The sequence below is a fragment of the Sebastes umbrosus genome, chromosome 12 (genome assembly GCF_015220745.1).
Source record: "Sebastes umbrosus isolate fSebUmb1 chromosome 12, fSebUmb1.pri, whole genome shotgun sequence".
Lineage (NCBI taxonomy): Eukaryota > Metazoa > Chordata > Actinopteri > Perciformes > Sebastidae > Sebastes > Sebastes umbrosus.
The window spans coordinates 16,964,520-16,992,516 of NC_051280.1; the positions used below are offsets into that span (position 1 = coordinate 16,964,520).

The window sequence follows — 27,997 nt, forward strand, 5'->3', positions numbered from 1 at the left end:
TACCGACTGCTGAAGGGGAGCAGAAATGCAGATACGTCATAGCTATTTCCCTGTTTTGGATCAGACCCAAGGAAGGCCAGGCAGATGTTATTTATTGTTCTTTGTCTATCTCTTTCCTCGGGGACAGAGATACACTTATACAGATGTCCACAATAACTTTCCTTCCTTGTCATTTTTTTTTTTTAATAGTGGCTTGACACTCTATTCTCCACTATTGCTTGCAGAAAACAGGAATTGCCATTTTATTTGTAGTTGTTTCAGTATATTTTGTTAACACCAAAGTGGCATCTCTAAATTAGTTTCATATATGTATGCACATGTGTGAGCCTGTGTCTGCACCTATATTGTATGTTTTAACCAACAGAACGCGGCTGCAGAGTTCAGGTTTCACTTTTATAGGTTGTCTTCTGCTGACTTGAGGCAGTGGTCAATGTGGACGGTGCTTTTTTTGTGCGCAGAAAGAACACTTTGTTCTGCGGAAAAGGGAAAATAAACAGAGGTGCCGATGGAACATGGAGGGAAGGTAGAGAGCGGGCATCGTGTGCAGCGTTTTTAGGGATAGTATGGAGTTTGTGGTAGAGGAGATGAGAAAATAATGCTGTGACAGTTGGCACTCTTTTTTTTTTTTCTCCCTTGTGCACCCCCAACACACCTACTTCCTCAGTATTGGCTGCTTGTGGGAGTCAGAGGTTATGTTTTTGGTCCCATCGAGGAAAAGGGCAACATTACAAGTCCCGTTTCAATTAAGTCTGAGAGACAGATCCGGCTACGTTATTGCTTGGGGGAATAAATGGCACAGGACAAGACCATACATCATTCGCTTATATGCAAACACTTCACCCTAGCCACTGACATTTACTCAATCCCGAGCCCTCTACATTTCTCAACTGTAGGCACATTGTAATTTTGTTTTGATGTGCAGAGGCTTTCGGGTCAGCACATTGCTTCAGTCACTCAGTGGCGAGCAGCGAGGAAGGAGGATCTCACTCCCAAATCCTGCATGTAGCGTGTGATGACTTGCCACGTTGCCTGTCCTTACAGCACTTCCTGAATAATGTGAGGCTGGGTTGATATTTTCATTCGGAGCACAAATGACAGTCTCAAGCCTGATGTGTTCATTGGCTGAGGAGGAAGTTTCCATGTCTGTCACTCCGCATATATAAATATATTTTCTGCGCCATTTACTTTAAGTACGGAGGTTGTCATGAAATCAGCGCTGTGTCATGTACACCTTAAATATTTGATGTTTTTTTGAGGGGCTGGAATTTGTCGCCACATGAGTGAGCTTTGCTTGGCCATACATGAAAGGAAATATTATTATACTCTTTAATAGAGCAGGTTATGAAATCTGTGAAGGGCCTATTGAAAATAAAGTTAATATGGTAGTCTGCTTTACGTCAGTAGACTTGAAGCACATTTTTATTTCGTTTCGTGTCAGGCGAAATAAAACTGACTTGACTTTTGACATCCAGAAAAACTCAAATAGATGTGTATTTTTTTTAAACACACATTTGTCATAATTTGAAGCTTTTCTTTTCGGAGAAAAGAAATGTGTCCGTTATGCCCAGAGATGCATAACCACTCCCCCTTTCACTCCTAATAAGCGTAGGCCTGTGTAACTAAAAAAGTGTGATGGCACCTTTAATCTCAAGTATTTTTGTCAGCAGAACTACTCAAAAACTCATTTGGCTCTTTATTTAAATACACACTGTATTCAGCGTGTTTAATGATAAATGCAGTGAAGACCTCTTCTTAATTTGAACAATTAAAAACGCAGAATCTCCAGCTCTATTTTTCCTCCCCTGTTAAAATGTCTATTAACAGTTGCGTCATTCTTAGTTTATAGGGAAGCTGCAGTATTCCAGTCTGTTCACAATTAATGATCTGTGGCATAACACCCATTAACACTTTTCTAATGTGACACAAAAATATGGTTAGTATTATCATTAAGGAAATTATGATGGAGCCGTGGAAAAATCCCATTAGCACGGCTGTCAGTGCTCTTGACATGCGGCTCAGTGTGTTGGACTGGGTGTCGCGGGAGCTGGCCGATATCTCTTCTTACTCCATGGCATGTGTCTCTCTTGTTGTCATGGATTGTCTGCCACATGGAGGAAGGAGTTCTGATTCAGAGACAATGATTGATTCCCACCGCTGCTGCTGCAAATGAAATGATACGTTGCTGGGCGCATTTGCATCTGTCTCATTTTTCCTGTAATATTTTTTTTGGAAGCTAAATTTGCAGTAATTGCATAATGAGATTATTGATTTTTTTTTTTTATTGCTGCTAGTGGAGTTTTTGCTCTTAATATGATTTGCTTACAGTACATGGCAGTATATGAAAGATTACAAATATTATGCAACGTGATTAACATGCTCCTCTATTGCAAATTATTTATGACACTAATCACCAGTTCAAATAATGCTCATTAAGAAAGTTATTCATGTGCAGTGTGTGTCCTCCTCCCTCCCTTCCCGGCCCTAATTGAGGAGGGTTGACCTCTTGACCCGAGCTAAATTGAGTTGTAGTCCCTGTGGCGAGCGTCTCCTTCCCGGTCAGTCAGGGCGGATTACACAGCCATTGTGTTCGCCACTGTATCGTCCAAAGCTGGCTGTAACCAAGCAGATGAGTCACGCATATCCAGGAACACACTCAGGGCTTTTTAATGTCTGAGAAGTGCTGCGAGATAACCACACACACACACACACACACAGACACACACACACACACAAGCTTACGTGGCAATCCACAAATAAAAAAAATGTACAGTAATTATACACACGTGTTGTACGCGCTCCTCACTCCGTTCTCTTACACAGCAGGAATTCATTTGATGGATTAGGAAAGGTCCAAGCTGCTGAGAGTTTGTCATGTTTTTGCTTATTCATGTCTATTAAATCATTAGTTTTATGCAGGTGTGTTGTATCATGGGCCGTGCATGTGGCGATCAATCTGTTTGTTTTTTTTAATTGTGTATTATTTTTTTACTTTTGTTTTGCTCCCCTATTTGTAGAATATTAACTCACCCCTAAAGCAGGAAATGTCCCGTCTTGGGGATTGTCACTCTCAATAATATAATGACGGTTGCTCTGTTCATTTTCTGTGTGTGGCCAGTGTGTTAATTAGTGGCCTTTAATGCTGCGCCACTTGTTGTGGGATTATGTCTTTCCTGCTCCGCGTTTTGAAAATCAAAGGAGCCAGCGCTGAAACGGTCCCATGTGTGTTTAGTATTGTATCAACAGAACCTAGCAGCATGATTACAGTTTGTCACTGACTGAGTGATACACTGTACCTTGTCAAACATTAATTAACTGATAGCGGTGATGCATTAAGAACAATGTGGACTATTCAGTTGAAGTTATTGTCATCATGAGCTTCATATTAATTAAAACTCTCCGGCTATTTGTATTTGTACTGTGTTATGATTGTTGATCAAACGTCCAACCAGTATGAGTCTGCCCTTACATGACAGCTCAGCCTCTCTGATCGCTCCTAGCTAGCTATTAATTATCCAGAAGACAGGTGCAAATGAGAAAAAGAAAAAAAAAAAAAAGCATTTGCACCGTGATGGAAGTTGTTTACTTTTATAAACGACAAAAAAACTTTTAATAAGTTCACAGTGGTGACAAATCATCGCAAACTGCCGTAATGTTTAAGTTCTTATGGCATTGTGAAATAGAATTTTCTGCCTGAACTCCCTCATCTCACCAACAGGGACGGTAATCAAAACAAAAAACCTCCAGCTCCCCGCCACCAATCTCTGATAGAGAACCATGGGGGATTTATTAGGACCCCCATCCCCAGCCCATTTAAATGATCCTGGATGCAAGGCGCTCAACAGCGCTGGAGAAACTCATTAAACTCTCAGGGCGTCAGTCACTAAGGCCTCCTTTAACAGGACAAGGTTTCTGTGTTGGCTGATATACAGTCCTCTTTGGGATTTACCTCCATGGTGTCCAACTATGTCTGTTCCATCACTTTTAATTGATTTAGCTAATTAATTGCCATGCACGTTTGTTTAGCATATTTTCTGTGTGCGTCAATTATAGTAGTTACTAAGAAATTATTTCCCATTCTACGTGTGTATTGAGTGAATAGTGGTTATTTTGAATCAAAGCATCTCACTGTGGAATTCAGTTTTTTGGCCGGACAAGGCCAGACAGTGAAACATACTTGTTCCGTCGTTTGCCATCTTCACAAGAAACAGCTCGACACTTTCCTCTTCATTTTTCACCGAGGTTTGACACCCTGCTTGACACTGACTCTTGCTCCCCTGAGGGGGCTTCTGCCACCATAGGATCCTGCCTTAATTATGCAAAGTACAGGATATTTTGTGCGATTTTAAAAGTGCGCCAGTTTCTGCTTTGGCAGTCACTGCCACACTCCCCTACTGGGAGGTCCTGTCAGACTCCCCCCTTCCTCTTTGCCCAGGAAAATGAAAGGCTAGAAAGAAAAGACATAATGGAGAATGCATTTCAACTGCAGGGGTGGAAACGCAGAGGCGTAAGAAGTCCTCAGTGAGACCCTCATTTTACATGGAACAGGTGGGAGACTCTTTTGTTCTCTTCCCGCTGTTAGAATCCATTTCATTTCTTGTACTTGACATGCCACAAGGAACTCTCACCAGTTTCCAAAAAGGCTCCAATGTAAAAGCTTCCTACCTTTTTTACTAAACACAAGTTGTGTTTTTCAAGGCCATGCTGTTATCGAAAAGTCAAAAGTGGTTTAGTTGCCATGCGTCTAATGAGCGGGTTTCAGCGCCGATCAAGCTGTCACTATTTTGTCAGCCCTCCTGTTAAAGAGAAAAGGCACTTTGCCGCCGCTTTTGGTTGTTATGACACGTAATGTGAATATGTATTTTATAATTTTTCTTTGCATTGAAGTTTGGATCACAGTCGGCTTTAAGGCAAATGTTGTTTTTGATACCCGTCTAATTTAACCACCCAAGCAGGGCACTATACAACCTTCTTACTAATGCAGTCATCAAGGTGTTTTTTAACTTGGTCACTGTTGATGTTGGGAGGACGTTTCATGGGAGACGTTCATAATTCATCACGTCATTACCCAGTCCAATATGTTATTTACGTGGGTGGCTGTTTGCCTTGTTGCCAAACCTCATACATATGAAAGGCTTGTGTGGATTCCCAAACCACAGGTTGAGAGCTGTCGAAAGCTGTTGAAATCTCTTGGAGTTTCCATACAGAAAAAGCTCAATAGTAAATAATAAAAAAGAAGGAAATCTCAATGTGTCTAACTTGTTTTTGCGCTGTTAACTGTTTCTTTCCCTCTTTTTCTCTCCCCGTTCTCTTTTTTTCTGGCAGTAGAAGACAATGTGACAGAGGACCAGCACAGTCCTGGGCAGACTGCCATTCCAAGCGGTAATGCTCCATTTCATATTTCATCATTTTCGGCTGGAAAGTGGATCATGTGTCTGCTTGTGTCTGTCTGTGAAAATCTTTGTTGGGTTCAGAATGATATGTGTTTCCTGTTTTTGAGGTTTTTCCTTCTGTAAACTGCACGGTCGCATGCGTTTGTGTCCGAGAAAGGGCAGAGCGGTGTTAGCTCCTCTTCTTTGTTTTTGTGTGCATGCATACATGCAGGTGTGCTTATAGCTGTCCTTGTGTTTCTGTGTGTTCCTGCCTGACTCTTTGTTTCCCAACCCCTCTGTATGATGTAGAATAGAGCTACCCAGATGAATGTGTCCTGTCTCCACGCGTGCCATTCACAGTGGCCCTCCAGGAACAGAGCGGTAATTCAGGTCAGGCTAGCAGAAAGCCCCCTATGAATGAAGCCTGCTCCTGATGCGCCACACTGTATATTTTCATTTCATTTGTCTCTGGTAAAGGTTAAGTCTCAGGCGTGGTTATTTTAAACCCGATATGGATGGCTTTGCCCAGCAGGCTGGGGACCCTGGGTACTCCTCGGCTGCCACATTAGTCCAGCATTTACCCACAGCTTTCTGAGTGCTCCTCTGCAAAATACAGGAGCATGCACCACTACGATAGGTCCAGTCTTTTCTCAGATGCTTATGAGAAAATATCGATACACTTGAGTATCGCGATATTATGTTTTGCGATACCGTATAGATTCTCAAAAACACTATTGATTTTTAATCAATAGTTTACATAGATTACAAAGATTCGCGGCAGACAGTGGTTCAGATTGCAGAAAGAGTAGTGCTATGATGTTACAGAGACTGTGATAAATGCAAATGGAGATCCCACTGTTCTGATTGTATAAATAATAGGGCTGACAAAGTTAATGCAATAATAACACCTTAACACAACTTAATTTTAACACCTCTAATTTCTTTATCACATTAACACTATCGATCTTCCGGAGGTTGCATCGGGCTTTAAAGCTAAAGAGAAGATACTGCTATCCTGAAACTGAATGAAACTAGAAAACCTAAGGAATCCATGACCATGTCATACTAGCTTGTCAGGAAGGAGGCTAAATAATGCTCCAAATTTACGCTAAATATTGACGATATATATATATAAAACTGTCAGTTTCAAAGGGGTCCCTTGACCTCTGATCTCAAGATATGAGAATGAAAATAGGTTCTATGGATACGCATGAGTCTCCTCTTTACAGACATGCCCACTTTATGATAATCACATGCAGTTTGGGGCAAGTCATAGTCAAGTCAGCACACTGACACACTGACAGCTGTTGTTGCCTGTTGGGCTTGAGTTTACCATGTTATGATTTGAGCATATGTTTATGCTAAATGAGATACCTGTGAGGGTTTCTGGACAATATCTGTCAGTGTTTTGTGTTGTCAATTGATTTCCAATAATAAATATATACATACATTTACATAAAGAAAGCATATTTGCCCACTCCAATGTTGATAGGAGTATTAAATACTTGATAAATCTCCCTTTAAGGTACATTTTGAACAGATAAAAAATGTGCGATTAATCGTGATTAATCATGGACAATCATGTGATTAATCGCAATTAAATATTTGAATCTATTGACAGCCCTAATAAAAACAGTAAACTTTGTTTACTTCGATTTTACGTATATGGTGGTGTGTTATTTATACTATGACAGTTTTCCTAAAATTATATTTTAAAAATCGCAATACATCCCCTTGCTTGCCATATCGGAACATATTGAATCATAACCCCTGTGTTATGATGCGTATCGTATCGCCAGATTCTTGCCAATACACAGCCCTGCTGATGTATTATTGTTTCAGTGTTTTGTTAAAACCCGGCAAACCTTGGCTTTAGCGTCCAGCAGATATTTAGAGCTAGACATCAGTCAAAAGTGACTCAGACATCTTGCAGTTTCTGACCTCTGGCGCTATCCATCATCCCCCTCATGTGTTTCTGATTGACCCTTTCAGCGTGTAATTGATCAGATATGCCAGTAAACATTTTTGTAACATTTTTGTTCATCTCTGGGTAAAAAAGCAGATATCTACCTGCCGCTGAGTTAATGTGTATCGATGAGGCGTTGGTGGGTGGTTCTGTGGAAAGAAACCGCCTCCTTAGCCCCTCTAACCCCCGGCTCAGGGGATGAAGGACTGGGCATAAAAGGCAGACTTGCCTCGGAGACCTCCTGTCATCCAGAGCCAAAGTAGAGCTAATGAGTGTGCCTGATTACAACGACCCCCTCAGACACACGAATCTCTCTCCTCTCTCCCCGTCCCTCCACCACCTCTATCTCCAGAGTGAGGGGAGACAGCCGCCACATGATCGATGTCTGCCTGTGGAGAAATCAGGAGGGCGCACAAATTAATTTCTCACTTTCCTCATTTGACTTCGTCTGACTGATTTATTTTTTTTAACCCCGCTCTCAGGATGCAGCTTGATGAACGGTCAATGAGGAAAAAAGTGTTGTTTGTGGCGATCAACTCTTAAGATGCTGGGGAGAATTTCTCTCGCCAATTTTCTCCTCCCAACTTTTGACATGTTTCACCGCCGCTTGTGTGTCTTAATCGTAACAGCAGTGATTCATCCTTGTGGCTCAGCCGCTGCCCAAACAAGCCCTTTTATAACGTCAAACTGAAAAGCAGTAGCAAAGCTCACCTGCTTTTCATGCATTCGCCACTTTGACGGACACGGCCACAATAGCCATTAGACTCCTGACAAGCCGAGGGCTTAATCAGACATGGTGTCAAGATCTGCCTCATAAGTAGACCCCCAGTCGAGCTCTTCTGTGACTCTGCAAGCGTTCCGCAGGCCCCGCATCCTGTTTCTCATTCATGTTTGATATGTAGCAAAGGCAAAGGAGAAATGCTAACAAAAGAGGCCCTCTAAAAGATAGACAGTATTATGCGTAGTATAGAGGGGCAGGAACAGTGTGATATCTGAGATTTAATGAGGCGGTGCACTTTTTTTTTTTACCCAGAGAGTGTCGAGCAGGCTTAAGATCTGCAGCTTGGCTTTACCACTGCGCTGCCTGTGTGTAATTATAACCACATGCTCCGCGCTTTTTCTTCTCTCTTATATATACATCCCTTTCTTTTCCCCTTTTCTTTCTTTGCTCTCGGCTATGTCAGATGGAGGCTGTTTTTTTGGAAGAGGGTGTCAGAGTGGAGTGGACTGAGGCAAATAGAAGTGTTATCGAGATCTGAAGGGGGTGTCTGGGTGGCAAGGTGCCGTAGTGTAGAGTAGTGTAGCGTATAGTGGTGCGGCGGTGTCTGAGACTCTGGCTGCCCGCAGATCAATGTACTGCAGGGCCCGCTACAGCAGGAAGGGGAAAGGACTCTTTCACTCCACCACTTCAGAAAATCATATTCTCTATTATTCATTTCCTTTGATGTTTTACTGCACTAATGGCATAGCAAGGCGCTCCGTTCAATATTATCACTCCCTGTGAGAGAGCGAGTGAGACAGGGTGTGAGAGAGAGAGAGAGAAAGGGAGCATTTGGTATGTTCAAATGTTGTTTCTCATTCATCCGCTTTGATTTCCATTCTTCTTTACGCGCTTGTATCTTTTTTTTTTTTTTTTTTAGCGTAGAGATTTTAATGGTGGATGATGGTGTCTGTATACCTGTGATTATATGTGCCGTTTCCTTCATGTAGTGCTCTCCGTGTTGTCGTCATTGTTTGTTCTCCTGTAATTGTTTAGCACCTTTTTCTCTCTCTGTGCTCGTCTTATCTTTATCTCAGCATCGCATTTTCATAAATATACTGCATGTTTTTTTTGGGTTTTTTTACATACAAGGTGGGAAACATTTGTCTGTGAATGCATCACTCTGCTTGTAATGTGTTTAGCGTTTTAAGAGGAACAGCTTTTGACAAGCACCTCTTGCTAATCTACTTTCAAATTTTCAAATGCACCAAAATATTAAACAGCAATTAGTCCTTAATATGAATCTGGGTGACTGGAGGCAGATAACTCAAATTGCAGTGCGTCGACCACATGCAAATTCTCGAGGATCGTTAACAATCCTGCAAGTGTCACAGCCGTCGTCGTCGTCGTCGTCGGATCATGACATTCTTTAATGACGGGGGATCAGTGGATGTGACGGCCTAAAGTGGAGAGCCCCAAATCCCATCCACACAGAGGAGGATACACTCGGAGGCACACGTGGCATTAGAATGTAGTGTGACCTATATATGGCGGGCGCTCGGCAAAAAAAAGTTTTAGATTTTTAAATAATGAGGTGCCGGCAACCGTGTGAAGGTTATTCAATCTTAATGTCCTCCTATTTCTGACAGCCTCCCTCACTCTGATAAAGGAGCGTACTCACCTTTGATCAGGCCCGCCGACATGTGTCGACAGAAGCTGCTCGCTGGTTAAAATAAATTCTTAATTCGAACTTGGGGGTGGGTGGTTGTAGGGTGGGTTTGCCGGGGAGGGGGCATCATAGAATCAGGATCTCTGGGAAACGACGGGGATATGAGCTGGTAATGATGTTTTCGACACCAAGGTCTTTCATAGCACAAAAGAAAGACTCGGGCTGAACCCTGATGGAGACAGACGTATTGTATATCTACAGGCAAGTAGGAACATAGCCCTCAGTGATGATTGCACGCTTTTCTCGCTCAGTGTTTTGGGGCTGGATTTGAATGAATTTCGGTTTAAAACACTGACATCCATCACATGTTGCATTTCAAAAAATGGCTACAACAACTTTTTCCGTTTCTCTTTTCCTTGTTCCAGGCGCTCGATATTTTATTTAATCTTTAAGCTTAGGGTTAGACATTAAATCTCCAGCAAGGTTAAAAGCAGGGGTTCATGGTGAGAGTTAACTTTTTAGATCATAAATCTTTGCAGCTTGGCCAGACTTCTTTCTTTAAGTATTCCTGTATGTTCATGCCCCTTCCTCTCCTCTCCCTGTGGTCAACATCTCCACCTTTCTCAGTGTGTGGGCCAGACAGCGGGGGGACGAGTGTGGGCTCCCCCTGCTAGGGACCCCGGGTCCCCGGTGGGGCCGAGGGAGCAGAGAAGAGAATATCAATTAAAAGGTTATAAATATTTAAGAGCAGAAATATTCAATAATATAAGGGTGGGGGGTCCAGGGGACTCTTCAACTCACGAGATGAAAGTTGTGGCATGATAAATGTCACTAGGCGCCGTAAGAGACAGGAGTGTCTATGATGGATGGACTCGAGCTCAGACTGATATTACACGGCTATAAAGATGTCAATCACCATTCAGATATTTTATATTAGTGCGAAACTAATGCGGTTTTTCGTAGCATAAGGATTAAAAAAAAATCATCCTTTCAGTCAGATCTTCGTCGTATTCCCCCGATGAATAATTTCTCAGTCCGAGCTGCGATCATCTTACTTCGAGCTGACCTTATCAGAATATGGATCAGCGGTCAATGTAGCTTCCCTCTCGTCCTTTACCTGCATTGTCAAGCTGATTAACAGAATTAACATGGTGAAAAATTCTCAATACGCCACGCATCTTCCCCCCCATATTCCACATGTGATTGTCAGCCATTCCAGGCATGTTGGTATTGATCTGCTGTCCAGCCTGTAGAGACTGCTAGAAGAGGATGTCCTGATCTGATGGATTACTGTATGAGGCCCAGAGGCACAGGAACCTCAGTATTGACGTGGCTCTTTAATCCCAGGGTTGGACGTGACCTTGCCGTGTCAAGCCCCCACTGCCCCCCCACCCCCCGCCCCTCGCTCACGCTTCCCCAACCCCAAACATATAGTAGTTTACACTTCCAGCGCCGCATCACAGCAGTGCACCGGAGGTCACTCGGAGCACTGACCCGGCTTGGATTCACTGGAAGTTGCAGCTGAAACTTGTCACTCGAAACAAGAGAAAAACAAGCAAGTGAAACTCACACTCTCTTTTGGGTTTTAATCTCATACATGTCCCTGAAACAATGTGAGACTATCAACTTAAAATGAACAACCCGAACATCTGCATTCTGATATGAGAAATGTATTTTTATTGCACGCGTAAATGCAGCCGTCAGTTCTCTTGACAGGACTGTAATATTAGACAAATTAATGATTCATAAAGGCCGTCGGAAAAAAAATAATCTTAACCTCCTCCACAGGCACGCTGTAAAAAAGTGCATATTGTGAATTCTGTGTCTGCGGATGAATCATTAGTCTATATTGTGTGGCTTTTGGCCTCAGTCAGAAGTGTTTCCCCCCAGAGCAAGAAAGGCCTGCATCTGTGAGGATTGGGTTGGGATTTTCATTTTCTTGAAACACCTTCTGTTCTGTTCTGCATCGTCCCACCGGGGACCACAGTGCTGATATTTTTAGAGGGCATGTTCCGAGAGCCTCAGTCGCCAAGAGGGAAGGACAATGGAGGGTGTGATGTTACATCAATACTTGGCGCGAGTGGGGGGAAAGGAAAAAATCCTGGGTGGCCTTGATGAGTTCTGGAAGCGCCTTTCCTCAAGGAATTTCACAGTTTTAAGAGCACCCTACAGGAGGACGACTTAAAATGGCCGCCCGTGTGTATAGTCACCCACACCTGCGCGCATCGGTGCCACACACGCCTTTGTCCTCGAGCGCCGTTAACTGAGTGCTAGGCGCAAAAAAAAAAAAAAAAATCGGCTTCCTCCAAAAACGTTACCCTCCGGAGTTTCAGGAGAGGAACACTTGCATCAGTGGGGCTTTAAAATGGCTGCCAGTGAAGTGCGAGGGCTCGTCTCCCCCCACAAAGCCTTAACCGGGGTGACATGATTGTTTGATTGTAAGTATGGCTTTTTAATCAGTCTTATTGTGAAGTATAATGGCCACAGCAGGGGAGAAAAAGAGGGCTGCAGGCCATGCTGCCTATTTATAAGATGCTGTTGCAAGCCAGATTTACTGTGCTTCTGAGGAGGAGATGTTTACGGCGCGCTGAGCGAACAATGCGAGGTTTTGATTTGTTGTCCGAATATTTGAGCGTCACATGAAGAGAACTCGAGATTAGGCCGGCACCTTGAAAGATGATTCCTAGTCCTGGTTGAGTCAGTCGCCCACCCCTGGCGCTGCTGCAGCACAAAGCCAACGAGAGACAAAACTGCAGATGGATTGAAGAATATTGATGTGTGCGACCCGCGGCTGCCTGCGAGCAAGGCTGAATAATTTAGGGAAGTGTGTCGTGACGACAGCCTAACACACACCAATCTCATTTCTGTGTGTCTTACTGTGATACGCTCCATACATCCACGGTCCTGGCCTAGATGTCTGGATAATATGGCGAGGTCTGTCTCCTTTGATAGACGCTGACTGATGCAATTCAGCAGCACTCACTGGCGGAATTTCATATTTCGTTTGGTCGAGCCAAAAAACTGCAATCCAGGATTTATTAACTACACATATTCCCATCAGTCTAGTTTCATATACTGAAGTTTTGCTTGGGTGAAGCAGGGCAAACACAACGTAAAACCATTTCTAATAACAGAGGGGTGTGTGTGTGTGCATGTGTGTGTTAGATTGTGTGTGAGCATCGTGCCACCTTGTCTGTGTGCGCCTGTATATCTCTCACCCTCACCTGCCCAACAGTTCTGTTATGGCATGAGTGGTTGAGTTACAGAGGCCCAAATTGAACCTGCATTTTTATTACAGCTTTTATTATTGTTTTTATTAAATCCAGAGTCTAGAAATCCATTTTATTGTCACCCAGAGGAAGCTGTAGTGCCTCACCGTGCGGGTCACCCCCTCTGACTATGTGGTGCTGTCATTTCCTGTGGCTCGGCAGATCCAGAGTGCGCCCTCGAGAGGGCGGCGGAGGATGGTGAGCCCGGGCGTCTGAGGAAGAGGCTGCTCTCTCCGGAGGAAGGAGAAGAGGGAGAAGAGGACGACGAGGAGCCGGCGCTGCACAGCTGCGACAGCTGCCGGCAGGTGTTCGAGTCGCTGAGCGATCTCACCGAACACAAGATTAATCAATGCCAGCTGACAGGTAAACAACGTTCAGCCCACCGAGCCTCCCCTCCACTCTGCCACTCAGCTCTTCTCCCACTCCCACTCTCGCTCTGCGCCTTCACCAGAGAATATGCCACACTATGTGTGTTAGTACACTGCACCAAGGGGAGCACAACACCAGACTACCAGCTTTCCTTGGTAGATATCCAACAACACACACACACAGGCCTCACACACATTATTTATATGTGCTGCGCATCAATATCTACAGGCCTGACATACAAATGGGCCTCCATGTGTCCTTATAATAGATCACTGTAGGCTACAGTATGTGTATTTATAGTATGTGCATTGTGTCCTTGCCTGTTTCAGTGTAACATTTTATACAGCACTATACTAATTCTAATATTTCACTAGTGTAACATACACCTCACACAGTAACCAGACCACCAACTGGAAACAGATCCTCGCTCCAGGAAAGTCCCCCAGCCGGTCCCAGTGCTAGCTAGCTGCAGTAGTAATACCTAGTGGGACTGAAAGAGAAGGATGCCATTGGCAGACTGTGTCATTGACCTGTTGATGGATGAACAGGGCTATAAATACTCTGACAAGGTGGCAGACAGAACTAATGATGTGAACTGAAGGTTTCCATGTGCTTCTCCTGGACTTGCTGTCCTCCTTTACACGTCCAGCACATGACACACATTTCCCAATGTTTGGGCGCAGACATTGGTTGCGTCCGAAATTCCATACTAACATGCTGTTTTGTACACTAAAATAGAATGTGAGATTTGTTAGTATGTCCGAAACCTTAGTATGAAACCAATAGTGCACAAATTGCATACTATTTCCGGTGAAATATTAGAGTATGCAAACACCGGACACTATGGCGGTATAAATATTCCACAATGCAGTGCGGTAGTGGCAGCTCTGTAACGTCAATAACGCTTCAATTTAATGTAACGGTGTGTAACATTTAGGAGGATCTATTGGTAGAAATGAATATAAAATTATTAAGTATGTTCTCTTAAGTGTATAATCACCTGAAAATAAGAATTTATGTGTTTTCGTTACCTTTGAATGAGGCGTTTATATCTACATAGGGAGCGGGTCCTCTTCACGGAGTCCGCAATGTTGCACCGCCATGTTTCTACAGTAGACCAGAACGGACAAACCTAACTCTGTTAACTTTTCCTGCTTGGGCCGGAGTCAATAACATTATTCGCTCCCATCGCCACCGCTCTCTCTCTTGCTTTGTCACTCACTTCCACACACACTCTAAGCACTCTACTTTTACAACAACTGTCTCTAGAGAGGGTCATTTTCCCGTTGGCAACCGTAGCAATCCTACGAGCTTGGCACACGAGAGACGTTGTAATCTGTTACCTCACTGCTAGATAACACCAAATCCTACACACTGTTTCTTTAAGTGTCATTATAAGGTTCCACTTTGCTACAGGCTTGATATATTTTTAAAATGAGTTCAGACTTTATGATTCTAACAAATCATCGTTTGGTCACATGAGGTTGGTACGGGTCACCATGGTTACGCGTCTCCAGCTGTTAAGGAGGCTCTCAGGAAGTTCAGTGCGTCCGAAAAGACACATACTACTGTTTATTCACACAAAAGCCTGTTCAACGATAGTACACATATTGAGTATGTAGTGCATAGTATTCGATTTTGGACGTGGCCTTTGTCTCTTAATATCTTGTTCAGAAGGCTAAAATGTTCAGAAGGCTAAAATGTAATAATCCTGTTTCTGATGTAGCACAGAAGCTACAGCTGATCATTTCCAAAGCAGAGTCAAAGCCCTGCTCATGAGAAAGCTAGTGAAGTCTCTTTTTCTGTTTACATTCATGCGCAGTTTGATTTCATATTTTACAACCCACAATCAGCAAGCCACAAATTATAGGGTACTGTAGATATCCCAGGAGTTTTACAAAGATTTTCCATTAACTGTAAGATCCAAGTCGCACGAACCGTGTCCTGTGTTTGTTTGTGTGTGTGTGTATATACTGTAAGCTTTCTGTCATGCCCCCATTGGTGTTAATTTGAGCAGAAATGCAGTCATGTTCATTGTATGGTGCAGGCTCGCTCGTTTACACGTATGTGTGCCTCTGGTGTGCTCATGTGTGTGCAAATTCAAAGTGACGCACCGTCGACTACAGGTGTTAAAATCAATGCGCTGTTCACTTTCACATTACTGTCATCCAATGAAAGCAGGCATGGGTTTGAAGGAAACTAAGTGCAGAACCTCCTGTCACCCTTTTTTTTTCAATGTAACACCTAATTCCATCAAGCCGGCACAGACGTGCAGACAGTCTGTTAGGGGAACATAGGAAATAAAAACACAAAGGGTATTATTTAAGTCATAGGGGGACGTCCTCTAACACCGCTTGAATTAAAATATCTCTTTAAATTATACTTATTTGGAGATAGCCGGTAATGTTATAATAGTATTTGTTTCAGGGGCAGGTCTTTTATGTTCAGTACCGCTGTAATGTGGTCATGACTGACTCAGCCATATTTTTTCAATAATTAAGCCCGGCTTTTATAAATGTCAATCTTACGGACAAATAACTCTTAATTGCTCAATGATGAAAAAAAACACAGTTTGGATAAGAGCCCCCGTGGAAACCAAACAAAAGAATCTAATTGCCATTAGGGTATTGTGATTGCGCAGAAACACTCTATTAGTATTCAAACACAGTTGGAGAAAAGAAACTTCGAGATGGCATACTAAGTACTTTGAATGTGTGTGTGTGTTTGTGTATTCTCTAGAATATGGGAGGAGATTTCCTATGTGGCATTATGTAGACATCCATGACCAATTAATCTGCCTTACATCAAGTCTCTACTCACAGATGGATCCTTTATTAGAAGCATTTTCTAATCAACCACCAGCACCTGCTAAACCCTCCATTTTTACAATTTCAAATGTTTTATTTTTGGTAAACAAATTGCAGAGCTTGACTGGAACCAATCCACATATGGAGATTTGCTTGCTGTTCCCTGACAGCTCTTTTCCCCCAGCTGATATCCCATAAGCGTATACAGTGTATTACCAGAACCAGACATGCCCGTACAAACCCGCAACCTCACGTGTTTATTCTGGGCCTCATACTTTGTGCTCTACAGTAAGTTTCGCCGCAGGAGTGAGACGAAACAGACTAAATAAAGTCTAAACAGATTCTAGCTGCATGTCGACCACGCCCGATGGACAGAGAGAGAAAAGAGAAAGATGTTACATGTCACTGCGATCAATGGCGGCCATTGTCTCCCCCCCGTCTGGCAGAGGTATAACACCTTTCCATGCACTTAAGCCGTGACCACTGCAGTGCGCTAAGGGAGCGCATGGGTATGGATTGCCTCGTGTCCCTGATGCGATCGGTGCTATTGATCGCGCTAATGCTGGACTGCGGAGGAAGGCGAGAGTCTGAGAAAGGGAGCGAGGGAGATGGGGAGAGAGAAAGAGAGAGAGAGTGCTGCAGGAATGCGTCCCCAGGGAGCCCGTCTTGGGCTGGGGCAGGGCTTCAGGAATGCTCCCCAGGAGATCCCAGTGAAGGCTAGGGCAGGGCTGGAAGAATGCTCCTCTAGAGAGTTGAGAGTGGAGGCTGGCTGGGGCAGGGCTAGAGGAATGTTCCCCCAGAGCACCCCTTTAACTCTGGAGCAGAAAGTGGAGGGGCTCCGCGGGGGGAGAGCGCTCCCCCGTCCCCCCGCCGGCTCCAGGATGGCTGCGGATCAGGTTTCCGTGTGGGGATCAGCATCCTGCCGACAGGGCTTTAGGCTGCCCTGGGGAGGAGACAGGAGGCTGGAGGCACAGCTATTCCATAGGCCTTTCCAAAAAACACTTCACAAATGCTTTGTCTCACTGTCTCACTGTATTGTCTCTGCACCCTTGTATTGTTACCGATCCTTCACGGAGAAAGAGAAACAGTGTCTACAGTTTGACTTTTGTTCTCAGTTGGCACAAGACGAGTTCATCTGTTATGAGATTGCAGTAGTAGGCAAGGAAACATGCCCTCAGACCTGCTCGCCAAAGAAATACCTCCGCTCATTTCAACTCGTGTTTACTAGCTAGCCCACACTGTAAATAAAAATAACACATCCAGCTCCGAGTTTAATTCAAAAGATTGCGTTTCCACAAAGCCTTTCGCTGTCAGCTCTCCAATTCGGCGTCTCTGAAGGTATTTGAATAGTCCAGTGCACACACGGGCTGTCAGCCTGGTGGCCATTCTTTCATTACGGGTCCAGCTCCCTTGAGCAACACCTTTTCTTGTGTCCTTCAGTAGAGGAGGGGGGCATGGCTGCTCCCCCCAGAGAGATCCGTGCCCTGCTATTTTAACCCTCTGTGAGATGACCTTTTTAATAAGTGTCTTTCTCTGTTTTCCTGCCGGCCACTGCGCGAGCAAACAGAGCATGTCTTCTGCTTCCCTCAGATAAAGGAATCAATCAGAGAGGGTGCAACGGAGAAAGAGAGGGAGATAACTGGGCCATATATGGATTTATATTATGTAGATTTCCCCTTTCTTCTTCCCTGTAGACATTGCAAAATGCACTCTGCTTCAATAAAAATACGTTTCAGATTTATGAGAAAAATACAAATGAAATATTAATACTCCGCGAAAAACAATAAGTTCCCCTCACAATGAAGAGGATGGTAATATGATAGAAATAGTTTAGACACATTTCTAATATGAAGTCTCAGTTTGCGACGGCGAACCAGACAAATTTCTTAAACCCACTGATATATGTTTTCCCCTTTCCATTCCCAACCACGACATGTTTGTTTGAAGTGTTTGAATTCATTTACATCAAGCCGTTGGGTCAGCGGCATGGAAACATTCAGTAATACCCTCGACTATGAACAGGCTCCTGGCAGGCCATGTTTTCTACTAACTGTTTCCAACAGTCTCCTATTGGTTGTACTGGGGTTTTTTTTCAACTAACTTTGTGTATTGATCCAACAGCTGCTTTGTGGCTGCCAAGAAGAAACTGCAAAGACTTTATTTGCTTCAAAAGGGCTCACATAAGAGGAAAGCGACACGAGCAAGACCTGATTAGCCGAACTCTGAGCCACTGCCGTTCATCAGAAATTCTGCTGTGTTTTCGCCGGGGCGTCTTGCGACATCCTGGTACAAAGAGCAGCACACTGATTACAAGGCTTTGAAAGGAGGAGAGGCGGTCAGGGGAGAATAGCTACTTCTGGCACAACGCAGCCACTGAAAAGAGACCTCATGCTAGAGTGAGCTCTCAGAATTGGGCTCGAGTCTTTCCTGTGTGTATGTGTTTGTGTGGGGGGGCATGCTCTATGCGAGAAAGAGAAATAGGTAGGGAGAGAAAAGAGAGGCTGAGAAAGAAAGGGAGTATTAAAGTAGATGTTTGACTCCACGGCGCAGCATCCCCGTGCGTTTCCTCTCTGTGCGACCGTGCCAGTAACGTTAACAGGAATGTCATTAGGAATTCAAAGCATATGCCCTCGTGAGGACGCCCTCTTTCTCTCTCCCCAGTGCTTCACACCGCACACATTATGCACTGTATAAAGTATTTATTGGTCTTTGTCAGACGAGGACTGCGTTTTCTGCAGGAAAACAATCAAAATAAGAACAGAAGAGCCTGCGCTTTATGCTTGTGTTTGTGTTCGTGGCAGAGATGAGGATGGCCGGCACTGCAACTCCTTCATATTCGCATCCCCCTCTATCTAAAACACTCTCATGTACTTGCTTGCTCAATCAGTCATCTGCTTAGGCATGCAAACACACACACTGAGACGCGTATTATCGCGCACACGCGTGCACACATGCCTCCTCACAGCACCTGCGTACTTGCACTTTGCATTTTAGACGACACATAATTCATCGCCCAAGAGGGTAAACACATGCTGTGACTCCATCCAGTTGACCTCTTTCTTAAGTAGGTAGCCACAATAGCAGGGGTGGCATGTGGACAAAACAGACATAATCTCACGTACTCACCTAGAACTACACGCAGTGAAAAAACACTATATCAACGACACCGTTGTTATTTCCCCCTCCACTATGTAGCATCCCTTTGAAACTACTGACTTCAGTCGAGTGACAAAGACCTGGCCACGGAGCGGTTGTCTCGGTTTCTCTTGCTCTCTTCATCTCTCCCTGGCCCTGGCTCTGCCTGCTCTTTGTTCACTCTCTTCCTCAGCCTGCAAGTCTTTTTCAGCGGCACAAGCAGAAGAATGGCACATTAAATCTTAATAGGACTGCGTCTGGCCGTGTTGAATTGCAGAGCGTGTTAAGCCGGCGCTTTCCTCCCCCTTGGCACACGCTCGTGGAAGTGGAAAACAATTGAATAAAAGAAACCGCTCCCTCCCTCTGTAGCACAAGTGACTTTCGGCTGCCCTGCTGAAGCTATGAGACTGAACCGACTCCGGCTCGCGAATGGCATAAGCCCCTCACTGAGAAACTGTAACATAAATGGCATTAGTCCTTTTCAAAATGCATAGACATACGCTGGAAGGTAGGCACAAGATGTACCTGAACACCCACGATGTAGCATATTCCAGTTGGAAAATACCAGCATAAAACTCAGCACTTATAATCTAATAGCTTGTTGGCTGAGACAAATAGTAGAAGAGGAGAGAACTAGCCAGGAGAGACAAGTGAAATGTATTGATATATGGGAAGGACAGAGATAGAAAGGGGGTTGGGTAAAAGACAAAGAAGTGGAGAGAGACACAGTCAAGGTAGGAGAGAGCCAATCTTAGCAGCAGCAGCAGCAGCAGCAGCGATGTGAGTCCAGGATGCTTTGTAAGGCAGTCAGAGGTGGTAATTAGTCAGTGATGAGTTGACTGGTTGTGTGTCCAGTGCACGGCACGGCTGGGTGGGGCTGTGGGAGGTAGATAAGGCCAGCAGTGGGCTTATCTCTGAGAAGGACAGGCACCAGGCCTGCCAGGCAAATCCACCCACAGACCAGCCGCATTTTATTAACAACATCATTAATGCCAGACAGGTTATGTGCAGTGGCTCAGAAGAGAGACAGGAAAAAGTAAAAAAAACAAATAAAGTCTCAATTCCTGCTTGGCCGGCCAGTCGAAAGTACATAGGCACCGGTTGACGTGTTTTGAAAGCAAGGAGCTTGTGGAGATGTTTACCAGGTAGGCAGCCGACGGAAGGGCACGGAGAGCGAGCTTGGATCTTACCTCTGGGTTTTGCTCACTCTCCTCTGGGTCCCCAGAATTCAAATGATTTTCTTTTTTTTCTCTTTCAAACGTGGGACTGCTCACCAGAATAATGATGAAGCCGATACAGAGAAACATAGGCACAAAAAAAAAAACTTTATGGGCATTCTGGGCTCGGTTTTCTAACAAGTGCTTTGTGAAATGTTGATTTATTTTCTCTCTTCTCTGAATTTGCAAAGAACAAATCAGTTGTGCAGGTTTGTTTCTACCTTTTTAAGTAATAAAATACAATGTTATGCTAAAAAATGCATATATCTTAAAGGTCCAGTGTGTAGCATTTAGGGGGATCTATTAGCAGAAATGGAATTTAATAGTCATAACTATGTTTTCATTAGTGTATAATCATCATATCTACATAGGGAAGGTCCTCTTCACAGATTTGCCATGTTGCTCTGCCATGTTTCTACAGTAGCACAGAACGAACAAACCAAATACTGGCTCTAGATAGAGACTTTTGCGTTTTTATATGTTCCCTGAAGGCCATTGTGATTTCTCCAACTCGCTTGGAAAGGGATGCAATCTGCAACCTCACCACGAGATGGCATTAAATTATACACACTGCTCCTTTAAGAAGGTTATTTTGTACTTCTGTTTTCAGTAATCCCATATCCTTTGATCAGATGGCACCTCATTAACAGGTGTCTGGTGTGTTATGTGGCAAATGAGGGTTCACTCGCTCTGGATTGATTTTATAAACAATTGTGTGAAGTGCGTAACGTGAACAAACACTTGGTTTGTAATTAACACTCTGAGCTTTTTGATGGCATGTTTCACTTCAATAACTTTACACCAGGAGTCGACAGGATGTAACATGGCTTTGAGACAAAGAAAAGTTCACCAATCAGGACGCACCTCATTCGCAGACACCTTAAAGAAACATCTATGAATCATGTCAATACTCCCTAATGAAAAGGTCATAGGATTTAGCTTATGTCTGCGTGGAAATGTTCTGCACATTGATCCCCATAGGGCTTTTTCCCTTAGATGGCTTTTGCCAAACTTGCCAGTAATGGGAGGAAAGGAAGGAGGGAGACGGAGGGCGGTGGAAAGAGTGACCAGTCCGACAGGTTTATGTCTCCCAGCAGGGCTGAGCTCCATGGAGCGGGCCCACAGGAAGGAGCGGAGCCAGCTGTGACGGCATCCTGCTATAGCCACTGTGGTTTAGGAACTTTGGGGCTACACTATCATCGACTCAACGTTTCCCCCCCTCTCCTCTACCCCTCCAAGGGGTTGTTTTTGTTGGCCAGGGGGTAGTGTTTGGGTGGGGGCTGCTATAGGGCCACTCCTATACTTCAGGATATGGGGAGTTCAGCCACCCACTAGGACAGGGATTCTCAAATATCATGTGAAGTAACACATTTGTTCCTTAGTGCTAATTGCCATTTTTCGGACTGGAAGTTGGGTTCATAAATTTAGTTTTTATGAGCAGGATGGGTGTCGTTTGAGGTCTCCGAGGCCACCAGCTGGACTAGGCTTTGGCAGAGGGAACATTGTGCGTTGGTACAGAATGTAACGGCGTGTCAGTAAAGCCATGCTGTCAGGTGATACAGAGATGTCCTCTTAATGTTAAGAGCAGTGGACAGTGGGGGGTCCAACGCCGCTGAGAATGTAAAGGTCATCTAATCTATTCCACCTCCAACCTGCCTGGCTGATCGATCATCCTGGAGGAGTCAATCGATTTGATCAGAGAGCCTCTCCTAAGAGATGGCCTCCCAACGAGTGGCTGGGATTCTGCGGAAGGCTGTGCCAGCTTGGTACATGCCTCCGTGATAAACCAAGACATTAACATCCCTGATTAAATAGTAACTCGCCACCTGTGGTAGCCATTCTCTAAATAAGCCGCTGATTTAAGACGGCAAAGAACATGCAACTGTTACTATCATTTCATCGTGTTATCGGGCTCATCCTATATGCAACGCATGTCCACTGAAATCAGATCAACAAAATCCTGCAGGACTGACTGACAGCCAAGAGAGATTGGGCCGTAGTAAACAGAGTGGTAATCTGTATATTGGGACATTATGTGCCCCCAGTCAAAGCATGATGCATCTTTCTCATCATGAACTTGGTTTGTAGAACATACCCCACAAACAAAGTCAACAGACAAAAACCATCGTGTGATTGGATTTTAATCCAATTGCATTATTATTCAGGCCTCCCATTGGCCATTCATTACTCTCACATGGAGCCTGTGTGGGTTGTTATCGCCCAATCAGGCTCAAGACTGTATTCTGGAGAGCATGCTTTCGTTTGCATCCTTTAAACCCTGTGAGCCTTCCCTCTCTCCGGGCCCGCCAACGGAATACCTAATTCCAAAGTAAACTGATTGCTCTCTCCAACAAGATTACGCTGTGATGATGTTAGCCAAATGAGACCGCTATTCGGATGCAACCGGGGCAGGCAAGGATGCTTACCGCAAGATGACTGATCAGCATGTTAAGAGAAACGAGGTTGGGGGAAAAAAAGGTTGGGAGGCAAAAAAAACAAAACGAGGGCTAGAAATCGAAAGAGTGTGAGAGAGTTGTGAGCGTGGGGGTAAAGCAGAAATGTAATTTGCTTCTCACCTCAGGCGACTGGGCTCTGAGGCCAGTAAATATGCAAACAAGCTGAGCCCGGCCATCAATATGAAGACCCTAGATGATTACTAATCTCCACCGCAGAAGTAGATTGAGGCCTGTTCAGCAGCGCCATGCAACATGAGGGGAAAAAAACAGGGAGGTTAGAGTCCAAACCACGTCTCCGTATTGGCCGCCAACATTATGCGCAACTCAGAATTATGGGTTTAGTTGACCTTCAGTTTGAGATACTATTTATGATGCATACAAATCAGCAATTACAAGTATAGGTGTCTTAAAGGATACATTAATCTTACACCAGATTGTGAATATAATTCGGAAACTAACGTTGTAACTTCTCCGTAACTTTGAACCTTGTTCTCAACTCACCCCGGCCTTTTCATCACGAAGAACTCCTTGTCTGATACGAACTCCTAGACGTGAGGCGCAGTAGTTTACCAGCCCATTGTCATTCCCCATCCATAATCCGGGATAAAAAAACCTATGGGACACGGACCGGGCTGGAGTCATTAGGTGTGTGCGTGGCTTACTCAGACAGCTAGATAAACCAGATGCCTCGGGATGGCCAGGGGTCATCTCTCTGTGAGAACAAGTTGTTGATGTCCTTGTTTCTCTCTACCTCTTCTTCACTCCCTCTCTCGCCCCTCTTCATCACTCCTCCTCTTTCTTTCTCTCCGTCTCTCCCTTGATTGTTCTGCACAGTCATCTCGAACACAGAGGTCCGTGTTGGAGCTTAGCAGTCGAAGAACCTGTCAGCTAAAGGGAAGGGAGGAAAGACAGACAGGGGAGCTGTCTTTGGCCCTAGGTTGAATGCCTGAGGGTGTACTACGTGTGGAGGATAGTTAGTGCTGTAGGACGCGCCGCAGTCTGCAGGTGAATCCTCTCATTTTGGGGCGATTTAATGCATTCGAATCATCACCTCTAGGGGGGAGTGTTATGACTTTCCGTTACAGAAAGGAACCTTGATATAAAATGCAGCAAAAGTTGTCTTTTTCATTTTTTTATTTTTAAATACAGCAGGAGGGCCATGTAAGAGGAATATATATTCTACGAATGTCTTCTCAGTCCTAAACATAATTGACTATTCCTTGTATTTTAGAGTGTGTTTCCAGCATTGAGCTTTACCCTCTGCAGTGAGTGCACAAGGCTTGAGGATGTTTACCTGGCATGGTGCCTGTTGTAGCTGCCCTCCTGTTGAGGAAAAGCAGGTCAGGCTATAGCTTTGTGTTTGTTTGTTTGTGCGTGTGAGCATTTTTGTGGGTGTGTATGAGAACGTGTATGCGTCGGTGTGTGTGTGTGTGAGGAGGAGAAGGAGGAGGAGGGTGAGATCATTAGGATGGAAAGGGTCAGAGAGCGCATTACATTCAGCCAGGAAAAAAAAGCTGAAGATGAATCTCCAATGTAAGCATTTATTTTTCAGGATGTGGGTGGTGGGTAGCTGGACTCTCAGTCCGACTGAACCATCCATCTGCTCAGCCATCAATCTTCCTCCCTCTCTATCCCTCTATTCATTTACTCATCCAGCCATTTATCCATCCTTGCCCGTGGCCAAAGGGCCATGTCTCTTTGTGGCCCTGATAATCTGGACCAATTTCCTCTGCAATTTATTTCCCAGCCAACCACCCACCTGGTCAAGCAGCATCAGGCTTCTCAAGGTAGAGCCACTCATCCCAGCAAGCCCCTTCCCACCAATCACATCCTGTTTTTTTCTACTCCTCAAGCCTCAGATCTTTTGTGTTTTGAAGTTTCAAGTCAGTACTGCAACCTTTCCCTCCTTTCTATACTGTAAACTCACTCAGCAGCCATTGTTTACCTCTAATGTCCTTCTCCGTCTTTGTTTTCTATTATCATCTTCCATTTCTATCCGTAGCTCTCTCTCTGCTGCCTCCCCTCTTTCTCTTTCTCCCTCCCTCCCTCCCTCCATCCTGTCATGGCTCCTCAGTATTCTGCTGCTGTCTTGTGTGGAGTGATTTTGCCCAGACACGTCTGGCTCTGGGTAAAGTGCGGTCCCCAGAGAGCGCGCTCCGCAGCCCCCAGGTCGCCGGCACCATGAATACATTATGATCCCCATTTCCATCCTGTTGCCACGGCAGCACTTTTTGAGCCGCAGGGCGATTAAGACGTGTGCTGTCGATACCCTGATAGGAGCAAAAGTTGGATCTGGGAGCTGGCCTTTGATCAGATTCAATCCTCCCGCCTGCTATTGGTGGCTTCAACACAGGAAGACAAAGAGAAGGTGTTTTGGGCTTCTTATTGGGATGACAGGCTCACCTGCTCTACGTAAGCATACCATGCACCCTCGAGCTCCTTTTCCCACCTCTCTGCTTTATCTCCTTTCCTGCCTGAAACCATTTCCCTCCCTTATTCTCACTTCCGTTGCTCCTCCCCATCGCCGCAGTTCAGCTAAGGCAGCATTATACGCAGTCTCTCTCCCTGCTCTCTGATATTCTGCTTTCCTCACAAAGGAAGCAACTCCCTTACCTTTTATTGTTTCCTTTTTTTCTTTGGGGGATGATGTATAAAACATGGTGCCTCAGGTAGAGGATGTTGGGTAGGAAGCCATGTCCCCCTAAATGGCCAGCCGTGTGCATGCGCCTAACACTTCACTGAGCAATCTGTCAACATGTCAGCAACACATGTTTTGTAAAAAGCCTCTGGTGGGAGCCAGGGGAAAAAAAGGCACTCCTGCCAGACCAGAGAGGAAATGCTTTTTTCTCCTCTATGCAGTGGATTTTCTATTGCTGGTGCTCAGTCCCACGGGCCCCCCACCACCACCCTCCCCTCCCCCCACACATACACCCGTTGTCTGCACTTCAGAAATTTGAACTGGGGACCCTCGAGGGGGTTTACTGGGAGGGTGGGGGTGGGCTGCGAGGGAGGGGCTCCCCCCTTTTTTCAGAGCGTATGAAATTGTGAAGGTATATTGTGGCAGGTCCCTGAGCGGTCTTTTCTAATACCTGAGTTTCTGGCGAAGCTGGAAATTACCAGCGGCTCCCCCGAGGGACGGCTTTATCCACACCAGGAAGGGGAGCAGAACTCAGTGGGGAGGTTACTTAATGCATGGCTGAAATAAAAGAATTTCTGAGACAGAGGCTGAAAAGCAAAGCTTTTTTTTCTCTTTCAACCCCCCTCGTTCCCTCTCCCTCTCTCTTTTCCTCCCCAGTAGTATAGTTTACTACTCTCTGCCTTCTCTTGAAGGGTTCTAGTTTAATAAACTTTCAGAGGATCCTGCTGGTGCAGACAGCTAGACAAATACCCTTGTGTGTTCTCTTTTGTCGGAGATACAGCTTTTTGTTATGTTCTTGCAAATTTGATTTCTCCCTCTGTCTTTCGTTTTCTCCGCCGCCCTCTGTCTCTCTCCCTTTCTGCATTTGTCTTCATCTCCCTCGTCCTCCTCTCCCTCCTCGATACGCACACACACACACACGCACACACAAAGTCAAACTCTGTCTCTTGTGGTCGAGTTTATTGTTTGGTCTGTCTCTTCGTTCTCCCCCTCTGTGCTCCCTTTTGTTTTCTGTATGTTTTGTTGTATTGTGCAGAGAGGCTGAGATGCAGATAGAATGCAGACAGTTAGCCCTGGGTGAAGAGTGCGCACAAGCACCCTCGGTATCTATTTACCAAAACACATTCATCTATTTACACATGACCACACGTATAAGACTCTACCTACTAGGTGTTTTTCATCAAAGATGTGGTAATTTACTCATCCCTGTATGGCCTTATTTTCCACTTATTGTATGCCCCCTTTCCTTAGTAATCAGCACCTGCATCTAATGTCCATGGATCATTAATCTTGTTCATAACATCAAAAACAACAACATAAAAATCTCATCCCATGTATGAAATGCCTCTCTCTCTCTCTGCTTCTTTCTCCCTCTCTCTTCCTCCCCCTCTACTGTTGGTAAATAATTCAACCTTTTCCCCGTAACAAGTGTTGGCCTTAATAGGGAGCAGTACCTGTAGTTGGGATAAACAAGGCAGCCAGCCTCACCAGTGAAACAGAGGGATTTGAGCTCCATGAGGGCAGAGAAATAAGTCGTTTCCTTCTGAAAGGCAGAGCAGACTGGCTGACATTAATTAAACCCTATAGGATAAAGGTTATCTGAGGCCTAGCAAAGCAGAGTGCATGAGGGATGCTTCGTCCGCCGAATCCTAATCAAGACTTCTTATTAAAGCGACACGTGTGGGCTCGGGCATGTATTGTGCGTTTGTGCTATCATGTTCCTAAATGCGTCTCAGGGATCTATTGAGCTTCAATCACAGATACAAGCTGATCATCCAGCTAAATAAAAAAGAATTCTAGCTACCACCTCTGCTACGTTTCCCGTGCTCAAACACATTCCTAAAAATAAAGACCGAGGCAACTTCCTAGAGACTTCCATGTTCAGAAAACATCATGTTGCCCACCATGCTCTGTTGTGGGAGGCGCGCCTCTTCACCAGAGATCCTCCCATGGCGCACCTGCGACTGAGTCACCTGACCCCGAGCATCAGCATGGCGCTCGGGTGCCATGCCTCATGTTTTACAAATTACCCAGGGGGTCGTGCACCACCTCTGTGCCCATACTTCCTCCCTGCTGTATGCATAGTGCGTGGGATTATATTCCCCAACTCCAACTCCTCCCTCAGACAATGAACAGCCGCGGAGACGACAGTCACCTCACTAACCCGAGAACGCTAAGGAAAATACAAATTAAGGGAGGGAGAAAGCGCTGCTCTGACCTATTGGCTTCCTCTGTTTGTGCTGGATATATGCTGGTTAAAGAAAAAAGCAGCGTGGCTCCTGTTACCAGGCGAGTAGGACTCCTCTTTGTGTTATGCGTGTCATCAGGACTCCAACTGTAATCTTAGAACATCTATTTCTCCTGCTCTTTTCCTGACTTGTCAACTTATTTGCATGCCAAAT

The 27,997-nt window shown here is 44.8% G+C and overlaps 1 protein-coding gene across 11 annotated transcripts in view; it reads left to right on the forward strand.

Moving 5' to 3' along the window:
- The window catches only part of LOC119498206 (zinc finger protein 521-like), a 102,807-nt gene that overhangs the window by 2,540 nt on the left and 72,270 nt on the right, over positions 1-27,997 (forward strand). For 5 of the 11 annotated variants that reach the window (XM_037786819.1, XM_037786812.1, XM_037786815.1 and 2 more), the window contains exons 2-3: positions 5,323-5,379; positions 13,136-13,336. Coding sequence is in view for 7 of the 11 variants with exons in the window: in XM_037786812.1 (XP_037642740.1) it covers positions 5,323-5,379; positions 13,136-13,336 (258 nt within the window). In the remaining 4 variants the exon portion in view is untranslated. The remainder of the gene's footprint in view (positions 1-5,322; positions 5,380-13,135; positions 13,337-27,997) is intronic. The other 6 variants (XM_037786820.1, XM_037786813.1, XM_037786822.1 and 3 more) reach the window with 3 other exon arrangements.